The sequence below is a fragment of the Chanos chanos genome, chromosome 3 (assembly GCF_902362185.1).
Source record: "Chanos chanos chromosome 3, fChaCha1.1, whole genome shotgun sequence".
Classification (NCBI taxonomy): Eukaryota; Metazoa; Chordata; class Actinopteri; order Gonorynchiformes; family Chanidae; genus Chanos; species Chanos chanos.
In genome coordinates this window covers 18,642,501-18,666,467 of record NC_044497.1, presented here as the reverse complement: position 1 = coordinate 18,666,467, position 23,967 = coordinate 18,642,501, and the positions used below count along the sequence as shown (strand labels likewise).

Genomic DNA, 23,967 nt, shown 5'->3' with positions numbered 1-23,967 from the left:
CAAAAAGTTAAAAGTCTTTAAAAGTGTTTCATAGAAAACTATTTCTTTCAATGACTAAATGTTTGCGAGCATGTCTTTGTGTGTGTGCGCGCACGTGTATGTGAGGCTGAAGCAGACCTGGGCACGTATTTTTGGTGCAGTTGAGTTGTCCTCCTTGACAGGTGCTGAAAAATAGACCAAATGTGATTACTATACTGAACTTAATACTATATTACCACCAACATCCCCCACCCCCCAACTCCTCCTCTCTGTCTCTCACCAGTTATTACAGCCATCAGGACTAAGGACACTGTCTCCTGGGTTGAGGCGCTGTCCGGTGCTCAGGTCCAAACAGGGACACTCATCCCTGTCCACACAGGACGTCCCGTTGGCATTCAGAACCTTCCCCTCAGTACAGTAGCAACCTGCCTCACAGCGCCACTCACAGTGCTACACACAGGGACATCGCCATCGTCATCATCATCTCCATCACATTACACATGATTAGTAGTAGCTGTAGTAGTAGCAGTAGTAATAATACCAGAGGTAGTAGCATTGTTGCTACTGCTACTGGTATTACTTCTGTTGCTGATCACCATCATCATCATCACCTTACTCAATCTGCCTTACAAACATACAGCCAGATACACGGTCAGATGAAAAAAAATAATATCCCACGGGCTTTGTGGTTTGTAGTAAGTGTCTTAACTGACTGTCTCTAAATACTAACCAAGGGAGAAGTACTGCATCACTCTCAGGTGTCATTTGACACTAGCATATTCACAACATGTAATACAGATTTATCCACATATAGTTAAACTGCGATAACATGCTCATAATTACTCACGTTATAAAACTTAGTCTTTAACTTAAGTTTTAAAGTTTTTAAGAAGTCCATTAATAAAGTATGGCCAGAAGATACACTGTTTAGTGTAGAGGTGATGAGATAGAATGAGACAGGATCACACTTACTGCCAAATCATCACAGGATCGGGGACATGAAGGGCCACAGCTACTGAACACAGTGCCTGGGACATCTGAGCACGGTGCCACTGAACACACAAAACACACATTACAACATCTATGATGCACACACACACACACACACACACACACACACAAACACACACAGACATAGACAAACACTATAACACTTAATACCTGGGCAGTGGTCAGTATTACAGACAATGACTTCAGTCCCCAGCCCTTCACAGTAGTCTCCATTGCCTCCTGTTGGTGGTCTGTCACATACTCTCCTGCGGCTCTGTACACCCCCGCCACATGATTTGGTACATTCCGTCCAGGACGTCCACTCACTCCAGCCACCGTTGCCTTTAAATAAAACAGCATTACACCAGTGTGGATTAGACAGGTGTTTAAAAGTTGACAGTCACCCAGTGCTTTAAATATTTGAATTATGTGTTATTTACAAACATAACTCAAGTATATCAACATACAAAATGTCCTTTTCATAACACAATCTCCTGTCCTTTATTCTTATCTTTTAGTTCTAATGAAGCTGTGGAGGAGCTGAGTCATATACAGTAGATTTACATTTACAGTACTAGTACATTAACATTTGCTCTAATTCTGTGTAGAGTCAGAATTATCATAGCGCCTTGGCTCATCCAGTCTATTTGAGTGTATAGTCAATGGAGCAATGAGATGAGGATAAGAAGAAGCAAAGATCTTTGGGACAAAGCTGATGGTTCAAACATCTGAGACCTGACCAGGGATTGGTCTGTCAGTGCTGTCACTCACGGCTGCATGGGGTGGAGCCACAGACTCTGTCCTGTCGGTCAGGGCCGATACAGGGCAGTCCATTGCCAGATCGCTCTGGATCGGAGCAGAAGCGGTACCGCGACTGTAAGCCAGCGCCACATGACACTGAACACACACCCCACGGCGTCCAGTCAGACCAGTGACCGTCCACTGAGAAGACAGGTATGATACATATTAAAAAACATTGACAAAATACAACACATAAACAAGTATGCACACACTCACACATGCACAGAGGCACATTCTCAAAAGTCTGTGGGCACATCATGAGGAAAAGAAAGAAAGGAATTAATCCTTAGGATGTTTACCATCACACTGCAAACTTGTACAGTTGACCAGTCTTCCAGAATCACATGCACTGTGGCAAAGACAGAGGGAGACGAAAGAAATTATTCATAGAAAACAGATCCACTCAAAACACACTGCATATCATCTACTCCACACACATTACTGACTCTCTCTCACACACACACACACACAGTATTTAGGGACTTATCTATAACCCTGTGCCAGTGTAGTCATGTATCTGTAAAAATTACCAGCTGTTGCAGTCCTTGGGCACAGTGTCCCCCGGTTCATAATGAACTCCGTTCACCTCACAGCGACACAGAGGCAGCGGTACACATCTTCCATCCTGAAACATCCAGACACACTGAGTCTCCCAACCTCATGCTTTGTTTTAGCCAGTTTGCACTGCAGCCCTGTAGCTATTAATCAGACGCTGCTTAATCATTCTGAACTTAATCATTCTGAAACAGACATGACAACACACAATATATATATATATATATATATGTACATGCACACCCTGGAATACGGCTAAACAGGGAGAGAGAAGCACAGAAAGATACACAAAAACACACGAACACACAGATACATATGCACATATGCACAGACCTGGAGGGCAGACCCCTGAGGACACTGGCATCCTGGTGAGCATCTGGAAGTGTTCTCAGTCACTTTATCAACATCAGAGCACAACAGTGTATCTCTCACACACTCGGTCCACTCCTGACCCCCCACACACACTGTCCCATTACCTGACAGACAGACGGAGAGACAGGTCACATTTATCAAAACAGGGTTCAAGTTCTCTTTCAAAAAAACACATACACACACACACCCAACCAGGCACGCACACACAGCTCACCACAGGGGTGTAGGTTGCAAGCGCTAAATTGTTGAATAGTGCCGTGTATTCTGAAGGGACCACGAGTTCTGTTCCTGTAACCTCCACCACAAGGCACTGAGCATTTAGACCACTGGCTCCATGGCTCCTTTACACCTGACACACACACACACGCTCACAATTAGTGTAAGTTAGCTGACAGTGTCTTGCATCCTTAGCTAACTTAATTAATCATGGTTGTAGCTGTGAATGTTAAGTAGTTTCAGTTATCTAACACAATCTGCATATTTTCACTGTACAGATTTGTTGACCTGCATCACACTGAGAATCTGAGGAGACATGATCCATATTATAATGTAACTCTGAACTAACCCTGTACTGACTCTGTATCACTCTTGACTCTGTCCGGTAAACATATGCTCTGCTTACCTCTACAAGGCCTGATGCTGCAGGTGTCCAGACCAATCCGGTCTCCCACACAGCCACGCCCCCCGTAGGCTGGGAGGGGATTGGTCCCTGAGCGGTACCGCCTCCTCACACCTACGTCACACGTGCGACTGCACGCGCTCCATGGGGTCCAGTCACTCCAGCCACAGTCCACTACATGGATGAATGAATGGATGGATGGATGGATGGATTATAGATTTCATAGTTTCCATGAATTTGGAGAATTAAGGAGTCTGAGTGTGGAGAGTGTAACACATGCTACTCACCAGGACATGCCTCTGAGCCACACACCATATCACCATTGATGCAAGTGCTGTTTCAGAGACAGACACAAACACACACACACACACACACACACACACAATTAAACAAAGTGAATGATTTTGTTTAAAACAAACCCTTAACTTACACAAATACTGACACATAATAATAATAATAATAATAATAATAATAATAATAATAATAATAATAATAATAATAATAATAATAATAAGAGAAATACTACACAAATGCTTCCTTTATTAAACCACATTCCTCAGGAAATATACCAGTTGTTGCAGGCGTCCAGTGGAACAATGGCACCCTGGGTGTACAGTGCCCCCTGGTGGTAGCATGGGCATTGATTGAGGGGTACACAGGTGTTGTTGAACAGGTAGAATCCATGGGCACAGTAACAGCCATCATAGCACTCTGTGGCACACTCCACTGATGCAGTTATATCCAGACACACACGAGGGCACGGACCGCCCTGTGCCTCGCACTGCTCTGTGCTCATGTAGGTCATGCCCTCTGGACATACTCCTGTTACACACACACACACACACATGCGCCCACGCACACGATTACAAAAACTCTCCTTCATGAGTTTAAAATAAATTTCATGTTTATATTTAGAATATAATATTTTTCACACCTCTGAAGAAGAAACTCTAAGCCAGTTGGTACAGATTAGTATTAGTGTTGAAGCCAAGGCACTTTCTCAGTTTCCCAAAATATGCTCCAACTGTACACCATTACAGATTAAACAGATAACTCAGGTCATTTTTAAGGCACATAAAAACCTGTGCAGGGGTGGGAGTTGCAGTCCCGTGTTTGTATGTGCGGCCCTGGACAGCTACTGCCCCCATACAGGGGTGGAGGGGAACTGCAGAATCTCTCTCTGGTCTGAACCCCAGAGTCACAAGGAGATGAGCAGACAGACCACCCCGACCAGGCTGACCAGCCCCCGTTTACTGCAGAGAGAGAGAGAGAGAGAGAGAGAGAGAGAGAGAGGATCCACTTGAATACTTTCTTAAGAGTACCAGAAGTTGTAATTACTAATCTAACATTACTGCTCTCTTAGATATGCTTTTGATTACCTCACAGTTGAGCATGTACGTCATAGAGGATTTCAGTGTCTGAATGTGTGTATGTGTATAAATCTGAGCATACATGAAGGGCCCACAGGAGCACAGACATACCAGGGCAGTGCATTGTGTTACAGGGTTCCTGCTCTTCCCCCTCCCCAACACAGGGGGCGTTGTCTGTTTGATTGCAGCTCCTGAAGCGTTTTCTTAGCCCAACAGCATCCACATTTTGGAAACATGTCTTACTGCACTCTGACCACATAGTCCACTCACTCCATGGAGCCCCATCTGGACCTTTGTATTCACACATACAGACACATGCACGCGCACACACACACACACACACACACACCCCAGACCATTCAGATTCTGTGCCACTATCCACTAACGTAAGGAATACTATGGAAACATGCTAACTGATAAACTGAATCAATTTTTTTTTTCATTTTGGGCACAATTTGTCTGTAACCTTCCATAAGAAATCACTGTATGGTAGTTAATGTGAGCAGTTGTTTTGTATTGGTGAACTGTGGTGAGGCTCTCTGACCTGGTGGGCAGGGGGTGTAACACTGTCGGGCCTCAGATGAGTCTCCCACACACGGCTGAACCTTCATCTGACCAACTCCATTTAAAGGTGACCTGTGTCAGAGGAGAAAAGAATATCAGACATTCAAAGCTTAAAGGAAAACTAATAATTAATTTTCACTCAGTGCCTAAGACATAATGTAAGGTACTAAGTTAGCATTAACAATAATGTGTGTTCTACACCTAACAAACATGGTGGTCTTGAAACTTAATACTTGTGTCACTTATGAGAGTTGAAAATGAGTTCTGACACTGTCAAAGGTGGCATATATGCACAATGACTTGCATGTTAACAGGCGGAAGAAAGGAAAATTAGTCTACCTATAGCGCTGCTGTAATCCAATTCCACATCTGCTGTCACACTGTGTCCATGACGACCATGCTGACCAATCACAGCTTGCTGTACAGCCAGAGTTGTTGCAAGAGACACGCCCATTTTGGCAGACACTGGAGTGTATTGGACCATGGATAGAAAGACAGTTTTCATTGGAATTTCTTCAAACAAATGCTAAACTAAAACAGAAAAGGCCTAGGACAAAACTTAGGTACATGCTGTGATCTTGCCATCTTTGTGATGCTACCAATAACAGTATGTTGACTGAGCTGATCCCAAATCACTGGTAAATGTCAATAAATAATTGAAACTAATGACTAACCATGTACTGCAATTGTCTTTAGTAACATTCTCCCCTGGTTGGAGGACCACTCCCTCCCACAAACACACACATTTGCTGACACTGACACATCTGCCATCCTGCAGGAAGAGTCCTGGAGGACAGCGACAACCTGCCATTAAAAAAATAAATAAATAAGTAAAACAAGAATGACCAAGAATGATACACTGTATTGCGTATTAGATGCAAACTATAACAACACATATTTTCATTGCCTGGTCTTTCTCTCTGCATTAGTGCTGTCTACTGTCTGACATTTTCTGTTGCAGGGTATGTGTTATGTTATAATGGTGTTCCTTTGCAAAGACTTACCTAAGACACATTGAGCGGAGCAGTTTTTCTCCGAGTGAAGGTCTGAACAGGTCAAAGGGCACGCCTCCACTCTTCCCATCTGACAGTCTGCTTCCTTCACTAGCACCATACCGTTTGTGCAGCCTGACACAACAGCAGAACTGAGCTAAAGTGACACTTCACACACATTGGCTGTACTGTGGCTGATGTTAATTCAGTTAAACTTGGTGAATATTGTCTGATTTGGTGGAAATTAGGACTGTACAAAGTTAGAGGTGCGCTATTTGATAGATTCCCCCCGCTCTCCTTTGGGCTTCCAGTGGGGAGATCTGGGGTCAACAGAACCCTGCCCTGCTCCCCATCTCATAGCCCACTTCTGAGTGGGAGTCCTTCCCAGGCAGTAGCCTACCTAACTCACAAACTAGAATCAGGACGCCCACTCCGACAAGGTTAATTGACCTAAAGAGGGACATTATATTATTGACGTGATATGCAAATGAGTGACAGAAAACCGATCTCGCAAATGTCACCCTTCTGAATATTTTTGGGCGGGCACCCCATGCTGCCCCCCAGCATGATGCCGCCCTGGGCGGCTGCCCACGTCGCCCATGCCTAAATCTGCCCCTGGCTGTGTGTATGGGCGCTGTAGATTAGGATTAAGATTAGACAAACCTGTCTTTGAATCTGTGTTGGGGCCACAAGGCTGTGTGTTGCAGCTCTGGGTCTGCAGAACCATTCCCTCACAGTCACGCCCCCCGTTTTTTGGTGGAGGATTTGAACACGTCCTGTTTCTCCTCCTCAGCCCACCACTACAGACAGCATCACACTCTGACCACATGGTCCACTCTGACCACTGACCATCCACTGAGGTGTACAGAAAGACAGAGAGCGGGGGAGGAGGGTTTATTGCAAATGACCGAACAGCCCTGGGCAAGTTACTAAAAATTAAAATAATAAAATGACCAAGCCAAGGACGCCTGAAGGACATAAAGCATTAGAGTGGTTTCAGATGTCACTGAAAAACAAGTACATCTCTAAGAAACCCGGATTCTTTTCTGAAAACATTGAAAGCATATATAACAAACGCACTGCATATGAAATGTCAAGAGAGGGAGATGCAAACAGAAGTCAAAGAAACCTCCCAACACAGCATCTGATTGGAGACAATACATCGCAATCTCCAACAAAAGACACAGAAGCCGTCAAATCAGTTCTTATAGTGGGCAGCAGGGCAGATGCAGGGCAGTTGCAGGAGGCTCCCTCACCTGGACAGGCCTGGAGAAAACATGCTCTGCTGTCAAATCGGGCCCCCCCGCAGGCCCCCCCTGGCCTTGCATCTCTCAGTATATCCCTCTGACGGAAAAGGGAGCCAAGGCCGCATGTCACACTGCACTGACTCCACGCAGTCCAGGGAGAAAGGATACAGTCCACTGGAAGAGAGGACAGGAGTATAGTCTCACTCAAAACATGTGGAATTAAGGTTTTATGGACTGATTAAGGTTCTGCACCCAGCTGGCTGCAGGTGGAAATAGACTTGTTTCATTATAGAGTAAAGCAGAGTACATTATTGTCCTATCCAAAGAGCAACAGGACAATAAGGAATGTGGCTTGGATTACAGGTCTAAAGTAGGGTTACTGTACCATCTGAACCCACTTCAAATCATGAATTTAAGCTATTAACAATTAACAAAAGTGATATGTGACTTTAAAAATTATGCTACAGCTGACATGGGCTCCATTTTCCATTTCTTCAAATGCCAAACTGTACCATTGTGATCACATTGAGTAGAACTGATCCCATGTGGACTCTTATCCGCTTACCACAGTCAGTCTCATCGGAGCCATCAGCACAGTCTCTGTTAAGGTCACACTTCTTGTCCAGGCTCACACACTCTCCACTGGCACAGGCGAACTGCTTGTTGGAGCAGGGTGTGGGCACCAGGGGGCGCTGTGTTGGTGTTATGGGCGTGACAGTGGGAGTTGTAGAACCTCGGAGAGGAGACAGCATACTTAGTAGGGGTGTAACGATTCACCGATACGAATCGGAAACCGGTTGTAACGTTAAAGATGCGACTACATCGCCGATCCGTGGGTCGGTCTAAATGTACCATGAATCTTTCGATGGTCCGATTCAGAAGTTACGAATCGGTTGACTGAAGCGCCGCTACTGTAGTATTCAGCCGCTGCGGAAGATTAACTAATCTAACGTTACAAATCATGTTACTTTCAAAATAATAATGACCGCCTCTCATTCGCTAATAAATCTGCACAGCGCCTTTTACCATGAGGATTAAGTCAGGGGGTGCCGTCCTGTTTTGATTTTTACTGTTGTGGCCTGTAAAGCCCTTTGAGACTGTAAACACTGATATTGGGCTCTAAATAAACTTGAAAGTTTTACGAGAGTAACGCCTTGCTTGCTAGATAAAAACAAGAACAACACGTCCGACAGCGCTGACACGGTTTACACGGCTTTTATAAGAAGGAAGGAAATTGGACAAAAGTCTGGCATATTATGCACCTATTAAGTACAGTGGTAGCACGAAAAATCTTAGCACTTACCACCTGGTGAAACGGCATGGTGGAACCTATGCGGGCGAGGCGGGATTTGTGGATGCTAGTGCAGCTAGCACCAGCAAGAACTCGCAATGCAAAGACCCAAATATTAAACAGCCACAATTTAGCCACAACTCGGCGAGGTCTAAACCCGTTTTATGCTAAGGAAGTAAAATGTTTGGTTATACAGTACGTCTTTTTGTCTGTGACTATTGCAAAAGTAATAAATACAGTGACATGTAATTCCCCCTCCTGGAATCGCAACCTTATCGTGGTGGAGGGGTTTGTGAGTCCCTGTGATCCTGGGAGCTGTGCTGCCTGGAGCATTAAGCTCCTGGTAGGGTCACCCAAGGCAGAGAGGTCCCAGGTGAGGGGCCAGACAAAAAGCGATTCAGAAGAGCCCTTATGAACAGCACACACGAAGAAACAGGCACCTCGCCCGGAATAGGGAGACCGGGGCCACCTCCTGGAGCCAGGCCTGGGAGGGGAGCTCGTCGGCGAGCGCCTGGTGGCTGGACCTGCCACGGGGTCCGGCCGGGCTCAGCCCGAACGAGCAACGTGGGACTGCCCTCTCGTGGGCCCACCACCTGCGAGGGGAGAAATAGGGGCCGGGTGCGATGCCACACGGGTGGCAGGATGGGGCGAGGGCCCCAGCGGACTGGACTTACGGTGCAGAAACTGGCTTTTGGTACGTGGAATGTCACCTCTCTGGGGGGGAAGGAGCCGGAACTTGTGCGGGAGGTGGAGCGATACCAACTAGATATAGTTGGGCTCACTTCTACGCACAGTCTTGGCTCTGGAACCAAACTCCTGGATGGGGGCTGGACTCTGTCCTTCTCTGGAGTTGCCTGGGGCGAGAGGCGGCGGGCAGGTGTGGGGTTACTTGTTAGCCCCCGACTGAGCGCCGCCGTGGTGGAGTTTGTCCCGGTGAACGAAAGGGTTGCCTCACTGCGCCTTCGGGTTGCAGGGGGGAAATCTCTGACTGTCGTGACGGCGTACGCGCCGAACGGCAGCTCAGAGTACCCAGCCTTCCTAGATACACTGGAAAGTGTCCTAGTGAAGACACCATCTGGGGACTCTGTAGTTCTACTGGGAGACTTCAATGCTCACGTTGGCAATGATGGAGAGACTTGGAGGGGAGTGATTGGGAGGAACGGCCTACCTGATCTGAACCCGAGTGGTGCTTTGTTATTGGACTTCTGTGCGAGTCATGGATTGTCCATAACGAACACCATGTTCGAGCATAAGGTAGCTCATAAGTGTACCTGGTACCAGAGCTCCTTAGGCCAACGGTCGATGATCGACTTTGTAGTTGTCTCATCAGACCTGCGGCCGTATGTGCTGGACACTCGGGTGAAGAGAGGGGCAGAGCTGTCAACTGATCACCACCTGGTGGTGAGTTGGATCAGATGGCGGGGGAGGCTGCCAGACAGACCTGGTAAACCCAAGCGCATAGTGAGGGTGAACTGGGAACGGCTGGCTGAGGACCCTGTGCGGAAGATCTTCAACTCACACCTCCGGCGGAGCTTCTCCCTGATCCCGAGGGAGGCTGGGGACATGGAGTCTGAATGGACCCTGTTCAGAGCCTCCATTGTTGAAGCGGCAGCATTGAGCTGTGGCCAGACGGTCGTTGGTGCCTGTCGTGGCGGCAACCCAAGGACCCGGTGGTGGACGCCACCGGTGAGGGAAGCCGTCAGGCTGAAGAAGGAGGCCTTCCGGGCTTGGCTAGCACGGGGGACTCCGGAATTGGCTGAGGGGTACCGGCATGCCAAAAGGGCAGCAGCAACGGCTGTCATGGAAGCAAAAACTCGGGTATGGGAGGAGTTTGGGGAGGCCATGGAAAAGGACTTTCGGTTGGCCTCAAAGAGGTTCTGGCAAACCGTCAGGCGACTCGGGAAGGGCAGGCAGGGCCTCGTCCAGGCTGTTCTCAGCAGGGACGGGGAGGTCCTGACCTCAACTGAGGATGTGGTCGGACGGTGGAAGGAACACTTTGAGGAGCTCCTAAATCCGACTGACACGCCCTCCATAGAGGAGGCAGGGCCAGAAGAATCAGGAGGGTCGTCACCCATCTCTCTGGCAGAGGTCACTGAGGCAGTTAGAAAACTCCACAGTGGCAAGGCGCCAGGGGTGGATGAGATCCGCCCTGAAATGCTGAAGGCTTTGGATGTTGTTGGGCTGTCATGGCTGACACGCCTCTTCAACGTCGCGTGGGAGTCAGGGACAGTGCCTGTGGAGTGGCAGACGGGGGTGGTGGTCCCCATTTTTAAAAAAGGGGACCGGAGAGTGTGCTCCAACTATCGGGGTATCACACTACTCAGCCTCCCTGGGAAAGCCTACTCTAGGGTATTGGAAAGGAGACTGCGGCCGATTGTCGAACCTCGGATACAGGAGGAACAATGTGGATTCCGTCCTGGCCGTGGAACAACGGACCAGCTGTTCACCCTCGCACGGATACTGGAGGGATCATGGGAATTTGCCAATCCAGTCTACATGTGTTTTGTGGACCTGGAGAAGGCTTACGATCGTGTCCCCCGGGGTGTCCTGTGGGGAGTACTGCGGGAGTATGGGGTGCCGGGTTCGCTGCTGCGAGCCATTCGGTCCCTGTACAGCCGCAGTGAGAGCTGTGTCCGTATTCTCGGCACAAAGTCAAGCTCATTCCCAGTGAGTGTTGGACTCCGCCAGGGCTGTACCTTGTCTCCGATCTTGTTCTTAATTTTCATGGACAGGATCTCAAGGCGCAGTCGGGGTGAGGAGGGTGTCCAGTACGGTGGCCTTAGGATTGCATCTCTGCTTTTTGCAGATGATGTGGTTCTGTTGGCCTCATCAAACTGTGACCTCCAGCACACATTGGGGCGGTTTGCAGCCGAGTGTGAAGCGGTCGGGATGAGGATCAGCACCTCCAAGTCCGAGGCCATGGTCCTATGCCGGAAAAAGGTGGCTTGCCCCCTCCGAGTTGGGACTGAGTTCCTGCCTCAGGTGGAGGAGTTCAAGTATCTTGGGGTCTGGTTCACGAGTGAGGGTAAAATGGAGCAGGAGATCGACAGACGGATCGGGGCGGCGGCGGCAGTCATGCGGTCGTTGTACCGGACCGTCGTGGTGAAGAAGGAGCTGAGTCAGAAGGCAAGGCTCTCAATTTACCAGTCGATCTTTGTTCCAACCCTCACCTATGGTCACGAACTCTGGGTAGTGACCGAAAGAATGAGATCGCGGATACAAGCGGCGGAAATGAGCTTCCTCCGCAGGGTGGCTGGGCGCACCCTTAGGGATAGGGTGAGGAGCTCGGACACCCGGGAGGAGCTTGGAGTAGAGCCGCTGCTCCTCCGCATTGAAAGGAGTCAGTTGAGGTGGTTCGGGCATCTCGTCAGGATGCCTCCTGGGCGCCTCCCTATGGAGGTGTTCCGGGCGCGACCAACTGGGAGGAGACCCCGGGGAAGACCCAGGACACGTTGGGAGAAATATATATCTCGGCTGGCCTGGGAACGCCTTGGGATCCCCCAGGAGGAGCTGGTGGATGTAGCCGGGGAAAGGGATGTCTGGGCGACCCTCCTCAGCCTGCTGCCACCGCGACCCGGTCCCGGATAAGCGGGAGAAAATGGATGGATGGATGGATGGACATGTAATTCTGAAATGATTCTTCCATTTTTTTTTTCCGTGCCATAAAGTAACAAAAATAGCCTACTTGAATTCCCTGGTCTTTTATGAAATATATCTATTTAAAGGTAAGCCATTTCACTTTTATAGAATTGGCTTATTTCGATTTATAATGTAAAATGAATGTCTATATTAAACAAATGTTAAGAACTGTATCAGACTGCATCGTATGGTATCGAATCGCGCCGAATCGTTCCGTATTAAAATGTATCGTCACTGAATCGTATCGTAGCCCATGTATATAGATACTTATCGGATTGTCTTATAAGGGAGAGATGCACACCCCTAATACTTAGTAAATGATTAAGAAGCAAAACAGATTATAAAATGAACATACTGTTCGGTAGTTTAACTTGGACTTGGACTTGTGTGTATGTGTGTATTTACCACAGTGATCCTCATCTGAGCCGTCAGGGCAGTCTTCGTGCCCGTCACACACTAAGCCAGCGTCCACACACCCAAACAACCGGCAGGCAAACTGTCCCTCCACGCACAGCACCCTGGGTAAGCCGTCATCATGCGGCGTCGTTGTGATCCTGTGTCCTGCTTTAATATTGTACGCGACATGCAACAAGATTTGCAGCAGCCTTCAGTACAATGGAAACATGTTATGCATACAATAGTTGCACAAAGAATTATTGGTCCTTGGAAAGTCTCTTGACCAAACACAAGCCAATTATTGGTCTTGCACATGTCAAAATAGTCCAGGATGTGATAAAGTCTTTCAAAAAATTAGAACTACAAAGTAAGACAATAAAAGGGAAATTAGTTGAAAATCAAGTAATAAACAATTAAAACATGGAAATCGACTGCATCAAGTGACAGGTTTGAGGGACTTAAAGCCATGATGTTGTGGCCATAGGTCCCTGTTACATTAAATTGCATCTGTACTTTAAAAAGCTTCCCAAATACTATGTTTAGTATTATGAAGTAACAACTGCTATTTAAAACTGGCTAGATTATTCAATATCAATTCAAAGTAATGCAAATGTATGTCCAAAGTTTTGAAAGTGGACATACATGACGCTCATAAGCCGTTTTCACATATGTACTACGGACTATGTCCGCAGAATCAGGTTCGCATTTTGTCCGAAATTGCCCTTTCACACATGTAGCACACAACTTGAGACTATCAGGGTCAGACGCGCTCTTACCCACACTGATACTTTGTTTGGTTTAGGCGAGGGGTGGTATCTGGGTAGAGCGTGCAGGAGGCAGGACATGACGCAAAAAGTAGGCTACGCTGCGAAAATCGCAGTGTTTTGTTTACAACGAAAATGGCGGACGAGGCTATCGACTTTTGTCTGACGATTTCGGCGTCTGCCCTTATGGACAGAAGTTCGTGAAACTCGTTGTCTCTCCCGTTAGACATTTTTGTTGCCGTTTGTGTAAATGACCCTTCTTCTTCACCCTTGGATATTTGTATTCTTCCGGTTTCGCGCCAGTCGCACATTATGGCATCAAGACGCCCACTTGCTAACTTTGCATTCTCTGAACTATAATCCGCTCTCTTCGCACACGGAATCAATCGAACATCCAACGGACTTTGCACTAGGGGGCTGTTAGAATAAAGTCCGTTTAGAATCCGATTCGACTGATTCGGACATTTGCGTTCGCACATACAGCCCCTCAAGTTAGAGTCTAGATTATTTTAGGGTTGCAGTGCATGTGTGAAAGCAGTTGTACAAATTATGCTGCTAAGACTGACTCATCTCAGCTTGGTCTCAAGGTATAAAATGTTCCTAGCTGTTCTACAGATTTACCTGTTGTCTGCAGTCCTGGGCGTCCAGGGTGGAGTGTAGGTGTGAGGACCCCTGGCTTGCCTGTGGTGACAAGTGCCTGTGCTCTGGGAGTGGTGGGCACATGTACACCTGGTGATCCAGGTGACCCAGTCGCAGTGGGAGACGGGGTGGCGACTCCCGGGCTTCCGTCTTGGGGCTCCTTTGTATGCAGTCCTGGAGGCCCAGAGGTGCTATGGAAACCAGGGCTTCCAGTTGGGATGGTATGATTCTGTATCCCTGGCAACCCTCTAGTGGGAACAGTGCCTAGAAAGGGAAGAATTAGATTAAAACAACATACTGTAGTCAAATCAAATAAATAACAGACTTAACAATGTTTACCATGTTTGTTCTTCATTTAAATAATGCTTGAACAGCTGATTGAAATTAGTGGTTCCAACTAAAAATCTCTTTAGTGGTATAAGTGAAACCCATTTCCCCTTTATGGAGAGAGAAATGCGTCTCACCACAGCCCAGTTCATCAGACTGGTCTTGACAGTCCGGTTTGCCGTCACACACCGCCGTGGTTGACACACACTCCCCGCTCTGACAGGAGAACTGACCTTCCCTACAGCGCCACACTGTCACTACCCCAGGAAGCACTGTGGTTGTGACAGCCCTGCTGGGTGTTACCAGCTCATCTTGGGGGTGGGGGGAATACAAAAAGATTGCTTTTAGTGTATTTATACCAGTTATATCTTTTCGTAAAGACATGCCGAATTAGATCAATTCAAGCTCATTCTTTTGAGTGATGAGGGGAAATTTTACCTCCTCTGCAGCCTAATATCTCCACCCGCAGGTAGAAGGTGTGGCGGTACTCCATGGGGATAATCCGGAGGTAGCGTGCCCGCACCAGTCTCTCCAGCCAACGCGTGACTGGAGTTCTGCCTGCCATACGCACCTCAAACACCTGCAGCATAGAGAACACTGGGTACCAGTGACAGACTGCTTCTACAGTAAGTTTAAATGACTGAGGTCATTTAATGAATTCTATATCATACTGATTGTCAGACCCTGAACCTCAAAACATGTTTGCTAATATTTGCAAAGGGAAACGCATATGACTAAACAAATTGTAACACTTTGACTGTGATGAATACTCAGAGAGATAGACCAGTGAAAAGATATGTCAGAGAGAGAGAGGGAACTGTGATTGAATCTTTATTCCTGGTGTTCTTACTTTGGGAGGGGAGCCGCTAACCCCAGTCTCTGTGTAATCAGTGAAGTGGCTCTCAACCAAGGCGAAGGCCAGGCGATATTTGGTGAGGTACCCCCACATACGCTCACTCCCCTGTGTCACCACCCCAGACACCCAGGTGGGCTCCAGGAAGTCCACCTGGAAATAGGGCTGAGGGTCTCCTGGCAAGGGGCTCCAGCCTGGCTCCATTATTAACCTATGAAGAATTCATTGAAAGAAACCAACCAATGTCATTACCTAGTGATGGAGGCTTTGTCTGAGGCTTTTTTTTTTTTTTTGCTATGAAAGCTTTCAGTGTTTTATGGGTCTAAGTCCTTTGAGTCTGTACATAGACATGCACTCACACATTGGGTACTATATTGAGACGGCCAGCATCTGCAGGGTTGTTTTCCCTGTATGAAGAGGAGGTCAGCTGACCATAATGGACACGCCCATCCTCCAGTCCCAGAGGAGAAGAGCAGATACCTGCAGTAATAAATAGAATCAAAAACAAGGAATGATAGCCAAATCTTACATTTTACACTTTTTTTAATTGTCTTAATAATTACCTCACAATCTAATGCTACATCTAATACTAGAAGTAGAATACGAGCTTAACATACAAGTAACTCCTAAACTGACACATACATTTGTATTACTGAAACATGTCTTTTATTGCAAAGACTCCTGAAAAGTATTTGTAAGAATTGACATGATCTGATAACTTTTAACTTTAATGTATCATCTTGTTGATAGGAACTACTAACCTCTGTGTCCAGGGCCTCCCTATGAAAGGGAAAAACAAAGAGACAGAAATTCATTAACATCACACATTCAGTATGTTCATCATTTGTTTTGATTTAACACAGAGTAAACTGACAGAGTTAATATAAGGTCTTACTGTTCTTACCTCAGTGACTGGGGCTTTAGGTGTTGTGACTGTGGTTGGGGTCCTGAGTGGGGCAGGTGTCGGGGTGACGTGGGTTGCGTTATCGCGAGGTTTACAGTCTCTTTCATCGGCCCCATCTGGACAGTGTGGGACTCCGTCACAGTGCAGTGCTTCAGCGATGCAGCCCCCTGGTGGTGGACAGCTGAACTGACCTGTTGGGCAGCCACGAGGACTGCGCGTGGGAGTTGGCTGAGTGCCTGTCATGGTAAGAAATAGGTGGCAAAAAAATTTGATTCATACCATAAAGTATTCCTTCTGTAAAATGATATAACGGAATAGTGTGAAAGATGAGGATAATTGTCAATCCATAATTTACAGATAAATGAGTTAAAAGGTCATGGTAAGACTTATTCATTCTTTTGATCATAAGTAAAGTAAGTAAACTAGATAACTCCACGATTAGATGCTACTTTTTAATGAGTTATATGACGTTTGCATGGTATACTGCCTGAACTCAGGTGCATCATGGGGTCCCCCTGGCTGTGCTAACATGGACTCACCACAGTGCAGTTCATCAGAACCATCTCCACAGTCATCGACTCCATCACAGACCACGCCCTGGGGTCCCGTAGGGACACAGCGCCCGTTCCCACAGCGGAACTCCCTCTCCCTGCAAGGCCGAGCTGGAGTAATGGCAGACACGGGAGAGGCAGGAGTGGACAGCCAGCCATACTCTTGGGGTTAACAGAGAGGTATATGAGAAAGAGTGACTTAGTGTAGATACAGTTATTAAAACACAACAGCAATTGCCTCTCCACTCCAGTGTTCATACAAACTGCCAGGGAAATAGAGAATGACCAGGCCATGCAAGGGAGGCTGACAAATAACAACAACAACAAAAATCAGAGAAGATACAGTGTAGTGTGATTTTTATACAGTTTATACGCTTTTGGACAACTGTATTTTTAAGTGTCATCAGTGCCATTTATCAAATTAGGTTGTGAAACTGTACTTGTAGTTAAAACAAATGAGTTCCTCTGAGAGAATGTAACAGTAGAGAACTAGAGCGCTGTAGAATTAAAGGATGCTCTACCCACCACTCCCACAGCCCATTAGCTCCACTCTGAGGTAAATGCCGTTCTGGAAGTCATGAGGCAGCACCCGTACAAAGCGAGCAGACACCATCCTGTCCAGCCTGGTCACCGCGACCCCGCGGTCATCACGGTTTCCCAAGAACACCTGCAAATGGAACAGAGTAGGGATTTTTCTAATACGTTTGTGGCAGCTATCATGTTTCCTTCAGCAGAACTGCTGAACCTCAAATTTCATGTCATCTTGGTCAATCTGAACACATTTGTGAATGTTACCTTAGCTCTGGGTCGAGCATCTGCGATCAGCTCTTTGTAAGTGTGCCACCGGCTCCCATCATTACTGAACTGCAGATAGAAGCTGGAAACAAAGGTGTCATACACTCCTCCTCCCTGAGTGAGAACCCCTTTATGACAAATGAAGGAAAGGACAATGGAGATAGACAGAGAGAGAGAGAGCAAGAGACAGGAGAATTTATCCCATGATATTCTCATTTACATGCAAGTGCAGTTGTGTGTCTGTGAGTGAGGTATCAGTCCGTTTTCCAGTACCAGTGATGTTGTAAGGCCTGAGTAGATCGAGCTGCAGGTAGGGGGCTTGTGTGCTGTGGCCATCAGGCACTCCAGGCGGGAGGTTCTGGTACTGTTCGGGCTCAGGGCCCCAGCCCTGCAGGTCACTGTGGGGGTCTCGTGCGTGAAGACGCCCTGCTGAGGGTGGGTGTGCCTGCTGTTGTGAGGAGGCACTGAAACTGGAGGCAGGAAGCGACTGCACGCCCAAAGGAGACCAACACTCATCTGTCATAAGACAGAAACAAAGATGTTCAGTAAACTGACTGGCAACCTAAAAGAGTAAAGCAGAGTATGGAAGACGAGAGATGCCGTGACTTCAAAACTTTTTTTTTCTCATCATTAAAACATAAAAATCAATTGTTCTGTCTTATTCTCAGCTTAGTTATTTTGTTGCCAAAACATAACAATTAATTGTTTTCGCAAGATTGAGATTATTTCTCAGAACTGTAATAGCAGTCTGAAGAGAGCGAGAGGAAGAAACTCTTTTTTTCTAACATCCACAAGACATCACCCCTTTGTGCTTTAGCATAAAACTACCCAACACCCTTTTCTTTCTTACATCACATATGTATAGTGTAGCCACAGATGATCCTACATCTGCCATTCTGTATCCTGTTCAACTTCAGACTTCCTACACTGACCCAGACTACTACGACCCTGAGAAATAACTATTACCTCATGAAAATTATTAATTTTTAAGTTATTTAAAAGTTTTGTGGTCATCTCTCAGCTTCTTTAATACACAACGGCGCTGGGACATTTTCTTCTTTGACACAGGAAACTGAATGCTAACAAGAGAAAGTTATCTTACAAACTAAAACTGACCCATTTTCTATACTTAATCCTATATGTTATAAACACTGTCAGTCATTTCATCTATGTATTAATGCAGGTGTTTTGGTAACAATGTCATTTTATAATTGTCTACTGACCCTCAGGTGGAAGAGGATAGGTTGGCACCAATGGTATATCGCTCCCTGGAGTTGTGGAGGGTACAACAGTTACAGGCAGTACTGCTGGAGTTGGAGTTGGGAGGAGGGTCCTGTTGCCACCTAAAGTGAACAGAATCCATTAGTTATTTTACCTGAGACTGCTGTTCATATTAATATCAGTTTTATAATTTTATGACTAAGTCCCAGGCTTTTTTTATTTTTTTACCTTGAGCTTCACAATAACAACACTTGTCACCTTCCCCTGGTACAAGAGTCTGACCCTGTGATGAAGAGCAGAATCTTACAATCACTCAGTCATTCAAAGTGAATAAACCTCAATAGGAGCAGAGAAACACAGAGAACAGATGAGGCAGTACTAAAAAAGGGATGAAGTATACTGAATCACTGAGAAGTTACAGAGAGAAGAAGGTAGATGAGAGGAAATGCAGGTCAGTGTTAATAGCAGTAGTTGATGAACATCGTGCGCTGAGTCAAATCGATAGCAAACAGAAAGGCATGTTATTCTGAACAGTTTTATTCCCCCCACATGAGCCCAGAACCTGATTAGACGCTCCACACACCTGAGGACATGCCGTAGCAGCATATGGACAGTAGGGGGCGCACTGTACTGTAAGGTTGGGTAAACAGTGGCAGAGCTGACACTGATCCCATTTCCACCGGTCTCCAACGGCGTGCGTGTGTCCATGAAACTCACACTCCTCACAAGGATCTGTCTGGCAGCTATAAACACCCACACACAGATGCACATACACACTCACACACAAGTCCACATCTGGAATGTTTCATAAGGTTGCTGTTCCACAGAAATGCAAAGCTTTGTTCCCCAAATTCCAGCGAAAGTTTCCTTAACTTCAAGATCACTGGCAAAAGAGAACCTGAATGGCCAAATCAGAGAGAACTAATTTGTGAAAGTTTTCAGTTATTTCAAATTTTCTCATGTTTTATAAGAGGCCTTACAGTAAGATTAACTGACTGAAAAGTGTTTTCAAGGGAATGCTGATGAAACAAACAATGTAAAGTTTCCATACATCATATGACACAAACTATATGACAGTGAGTGCTGTGTAATGAAAATTTTATGACATGGAGAACTTTACTAAGAAGGGTTTAAGTGTCCCAAAAACCTTTTTCTTCAAAATCAAACCAGATTCTGTGCCATTGCTTAAAATGGATGACCGTGTTGTTTATGTCTCATCCAAGCTTTGTGTCTTATCCAATTATAGAGAATTTTCTTTTCTGGACATTTTCGGGAACAAGTGGATTTGTTGTTTATGGGAGAGAGTGTGACTGATGAACAGAGAAAAAGCTGTAAACATTAGCCAGCAAGTGGTTGTAGTGCTTACCGACGGGCCTTCCGGTAAATTCCACGACACTGTCTGCCATTGCCATGTTTACTGGGGTTGTTTGGGCTGCGGAAAGACCACTGAACACTCTGTACACCACATGGTCCTAAACACTCACCCCATGCAGACCAGGAAGACCAGCCACAGTGCACTAACAGATCACACACACACACACAAACATACAAACACACACATGCACACAGATTTTAGACTGAGGAGACTAACTGTGGACACTGACATTCCTGTTGTACCCACATTTGTGTCATGACAAAAGAAACTGGGATTTGTGGGGGCTTAAAAATGGAATTAGAAATTCTGTATTGAGTGTTGAACTGTGCTCCACTGACCTGAACACTCAGGGTTAGGTTGGCAGTGTTGAGGTCGTCCTCTCTCACACACACAGATCTCACACCCAACTTTGACCTGCTGACCAGGCCAGTACCGCATGCCCGATACCTCACACACACACTCCTCTGGAAACACACACTCCTGGGCATGGTTCATCACCTTCCCGCTTGGGCACCAGCAACCTGAGAACATGTGGGAAAGACAGGGAAAAAGAAGAGAGAAAAGAGATGACCAGGTACAGAGAGGGAGGGGAGAAGGAGGCAATGAGAGAGTGTAACAAAGAGGAAAAGAGGAAAAATAAAAACATCAAAAGAGATGGATTACACAGAGAAAGTGAAATAATGAGAAATAAAAAATGACTTTTTGGGGGGAGATTTAGACAAGAAGATGGCTTAGGTCTTTATTATGAAAGTATTAATCTAACAATATTGTTTTTATTCTCTCATTTACCTATAACATCAAAAGAATGGAGCTGAAGAAGAGCTAGTGAAAACACAGGTTATTGACCGGTATAAAATCGGAGTGAATATTTTGAGACAAAATATGTCTTGGACTAAATTAAGCTATTTACCAGAAAAACACTTTGCATTGGGGTCACAGGTCATTTCACTGGACACGTGAGTACAGGTTACAGGGCAGGGAGCGCAGCTGTGACGGACGAGTCCTGCAGGACATGTGAGGTTGACACAGTCATCCTGAGGACAAGGTTCTGGAGAGAGAGAGAGAGAGAGAGGGTGGTCAGACAGCTGTAGTTTAAGAACAGTTTGTTATGTGGAATATTTGTGCCATCGTCTGTCATCTACATGAAGCTCTTAAAATTTACTTTAAAATGTGAAAGGATACCTTGGAAACCTTTTTTTTCTCCCGTGTTTTGTCTTTAGGGTTGTCATTCTGTTAGTGTGGTTACAGAAGCTTAGCTTTACACAAGGTGACATTTAGAAGAGAGGTAACAAAACGTGTTTATTGGAAACAGTCAATATGCGAAATGTTTTATTTTATTGGGGTTTGATGTGAGAACGTGTGTAAAACTTTAGAGGAAGGGAACAGAGTGTACTGCAAAAGCCAGTGAATACAGCCACTACGGCTTCTGGGCAGAGAGCCAACCAAGCACAAAGAAACGTTACATGTTTCAAACAAGCTTTGCGTGACTGCATTACACAAATATTAATGAGTATCACTGATATAATAATGTTCAAAAATCTACAGTGATGTCTCAGAAACAGGCAAGGCAGTAAGGCAATTATATAAATCCAACTGTTTGTAATAATAACAAAAACATTATTCTATATCTTAATTACTCAGCAGGAGTTGTCAATGGGATGTAGTCAAGGCATCAGATGGCCTTTATGTATCCAAATAAAATTAAGAGCACCACTGGCAGATGAGGACATGAGGAGACTTTGTTTTGCACTAAGATAGCGCTGCTCCGGCTCCAAAAGTGCCATTTTTACATGATGTTACAATATGCCCCAAAAGATCGCAAAACAAAGATTTCATCATCATTTCATCATTATTATGATCCTGGTTAAAACAGATCCTGAGTAAAAATGACACATGAATTGTAACTGGTCTTAGCCTTTTGTGTAAATGGAGATCTTAAAGAAACAGTCAGTCTAGAGTGGGTAGTCTGTGTGAAAGTTCTCAGCCTGGCATGTCATCTCTCCACCACAGTTCATCTCTCATTCTCTTCTTTACTGGCAAAACATATTTGGATTCTTCTCTTCTTCTAAAGAAATCTGACTCATGTTGCTGATTCATTGCATTGACTCATGCTGGATGCGACTCATGTCTGGATTATAAACACATAACAATGCTAAAGAGGCATTAAATTTGAGTGCCTTTGGTCTTTTTTTTCTTTCTTTTCTTTTTTTTTCTTCTTTTTTCTGGGGGAGTGGGGTGTTGACGATTTTCTTGTAATGAGCTCTCCCACCTACGGAGACTTAACATTTGAGGAAATCTTATGAAATAGTATAACTACCTCATAATTCATTACATGTGCTGGTTTATGGCAAGCTGCCTATCACTTTCAGTAGACACTGAATGAATTGGGACGGCATTTTACACTTACAAAACACTGCCCAGTGTAGATTTTACGACTTACCAATTTCTGTGGTTGTAAGACTTACTGATTTCTGTGGTCAGGGATGTTTCTCCTGGTAGGTCTGCACAAGCCCTGCCTCCATTCTGGGGTGGGACACACGCTCTCTGCCTGACCTCCACACCTCCACAATCCTTAGAACAGTTAGACCACGTTGACCAGGGCAACCAGTGCCCGTCCACTGGTCAACACATGCCGAAGAGGGAGAAAAAGCGCAATCAGTGCATTCTAGAACATAGTCAAAGTTGGCATGGTTAGTTTAAGTACAACTTAGATTCATTAATATTAACAAATATTAAACATTATTTGGCTACAGGAAGGAACACATTTTGATATCTGAGAAAGTGATGCTTTAATCTTTAAAAAATGATCAGTCATCATCTTTTTTACCTATTCATTCTTGATAAAGGCTCATGATTAACTTAAAGACAAATTGCAGAGTAAATCACAGCCAAAATTTTCACACTCTCACCTGGACAGGCAGTTGAGTAGCATTGCTGTCTCTGGGTGTCCTCACCCCTGCAGTATCCAAGTGTATCCCCTAGGGGGCAGTCTCTCTGTCTGACCATCGACCCAGCACCACAGCTACGGCTACAGGGACTCCAGGATCCCCATGGGCCCCAGCTCCTGCAGCCTCTCTCATCTGAGGATTCTCCAATTGGGCCAGGGGGACCGTCAGGGCAGTCTGATATCCCATTGCACACCTTAACCATAAGAATCTTTTATCAGGCCAATTTGTAATTCACATACATGTATATTGTTCAATCAAAGTGGGGTCTCCAAAATGTGTAATCACATTTAACATCACAATGCAATGTTCCATCTGTAACTATCTGTAAACACAGCCATTACAGTATTTTTGTCTCTGATTTGTAAAACGCTTTTACTATAATCTTCCCATCTGCCGATCAGTCTCTTTTTTCTTACCGACTTGAAGGACACACAAGTGCCTTCCAGACAGGTGAATTCAGGACATATGTGGCTGTCATTCTTGCCACCAGGGGGAGCTGGAGAGGGCTTGCTCTTATCTGTATGTATGTGTTTAAAGAATTAAGAGAGGAAAATCTGTGTCTAGTTCAAGTAACAGTTTACACCGCACTGTTTAATAAGATAAATGCATGTGTGGATTTATGTGGATGCACACACATGGGAAATGATCTCAGAACACACAGGGAATAAACATCTAATTTGTCGGCATTCGGTGAACTCTGTATCTGTTAACACAATCCATATGGGCAAGTGTGGATTTACTAGATTACATAAACATCTGTTTTTCCAGTGTTATC

The 23,967-nt window shown here is 45.6% G+C and overlaps 1 protein-coding gene across 1 annotated transcript in view; it reads right to left on the bottom strand.

Moving 5' to 3' along the window:
- sspo (SCO-spondin) overlaps window positions 1-23,967 on the bottom strand; it is a 76,447-nt gene that overhangs the window by 34,760 nt on the left and 17,720 nt on the right. Inside the window, 42 exon segments of the mRNA XM_030767631.1 lie at window positions 118-164; window positions 260-429; window positions 952-1,031; window positions 1,141-1,311; window positions 1,741-1,911; window positions 2,070-2,119; window positions 2,301-2,395; window positions 2,659-2,801; window positions 2,912-3,046; window positions 3,320-3,490; window positions 3,604-3,650; window positions 3,886-4,138; window positions 4,399-4,569; window positions 4,798-4,977; window positions 5,231-5,322; window positions 5,590-5,715; window positions 5,925-6,054; window positions 6,255-6,377; window positions 6,906-7,097; window positions 7,499-7,663; window positions 8,055-8,222; window positions 12,825-12,983; window positions 14,201-14,482; window positions 14,683-14,856; window positions 14,984-15,125; window positions 15,396-15,609; window positions 15,758-15,878; window positions 16,160-16,178; window positions 16,312-16,538; window positions 16,842-17,015; window positions 17,379-17,520; window positions 17,649-17,776; window positions 17,922-18,164; window positions 18,872-18,991; window positions 19,098-19,152; window positions 19,453-19,612; window positions 20,236-20,386; window positions 20,583-20,765; window positions 21,155-21,292; window positions 22,710-22,862; window positions 23,154-23,385; window positions 23,609-23,709. Of these exon segments, the coding sequence (XP_030623491.1) occupies window positions 118-164; window positions 260-429; window positions 952-1,031; window positions 1,141-1,311; window positions 1,741-1,911; window positions 2,070-2,119; window positions 2,301-2,395; window positions 2,659-2,801; window positions 2,912-3,046; window positions 3,320-3,490; window positions 3,604-3,650; window positions 3,886-4,138; window positions 4,399-4,569; window positions 4,798-4,977; window positions 5,231-5,322; window positions 5,590-5,715; window positions 5,925-6,054; window positions 6,255-6,377; window positions 6,906-7,097; window positions 7,499-7,663; window positions 8,055-8,222; window positions 12,825-12,983; window positions 14,201-14,482; window positions 14,683-14,856; window positions 14,984-15,125; window positions 15,396-15,609; window positions 15,758-15,878; window positions 16,160-16,178; window positions 16,312-16,538; window positions 16,842-17,015; window positions 17,379-17,520; window positions 17,649-17,776; window positions 17,922-18,164; window positions 18,872-18,991; window positions 19,098-19,152; window positions 19,453-19,612; window positions 20,236-20,386; window positions 20,583-20,765; window positions 21,155-21,292; window positions 22,710-22,862; window positions 23,154-23,385; window positions 23,609-23,709 (6,198 nt within the window).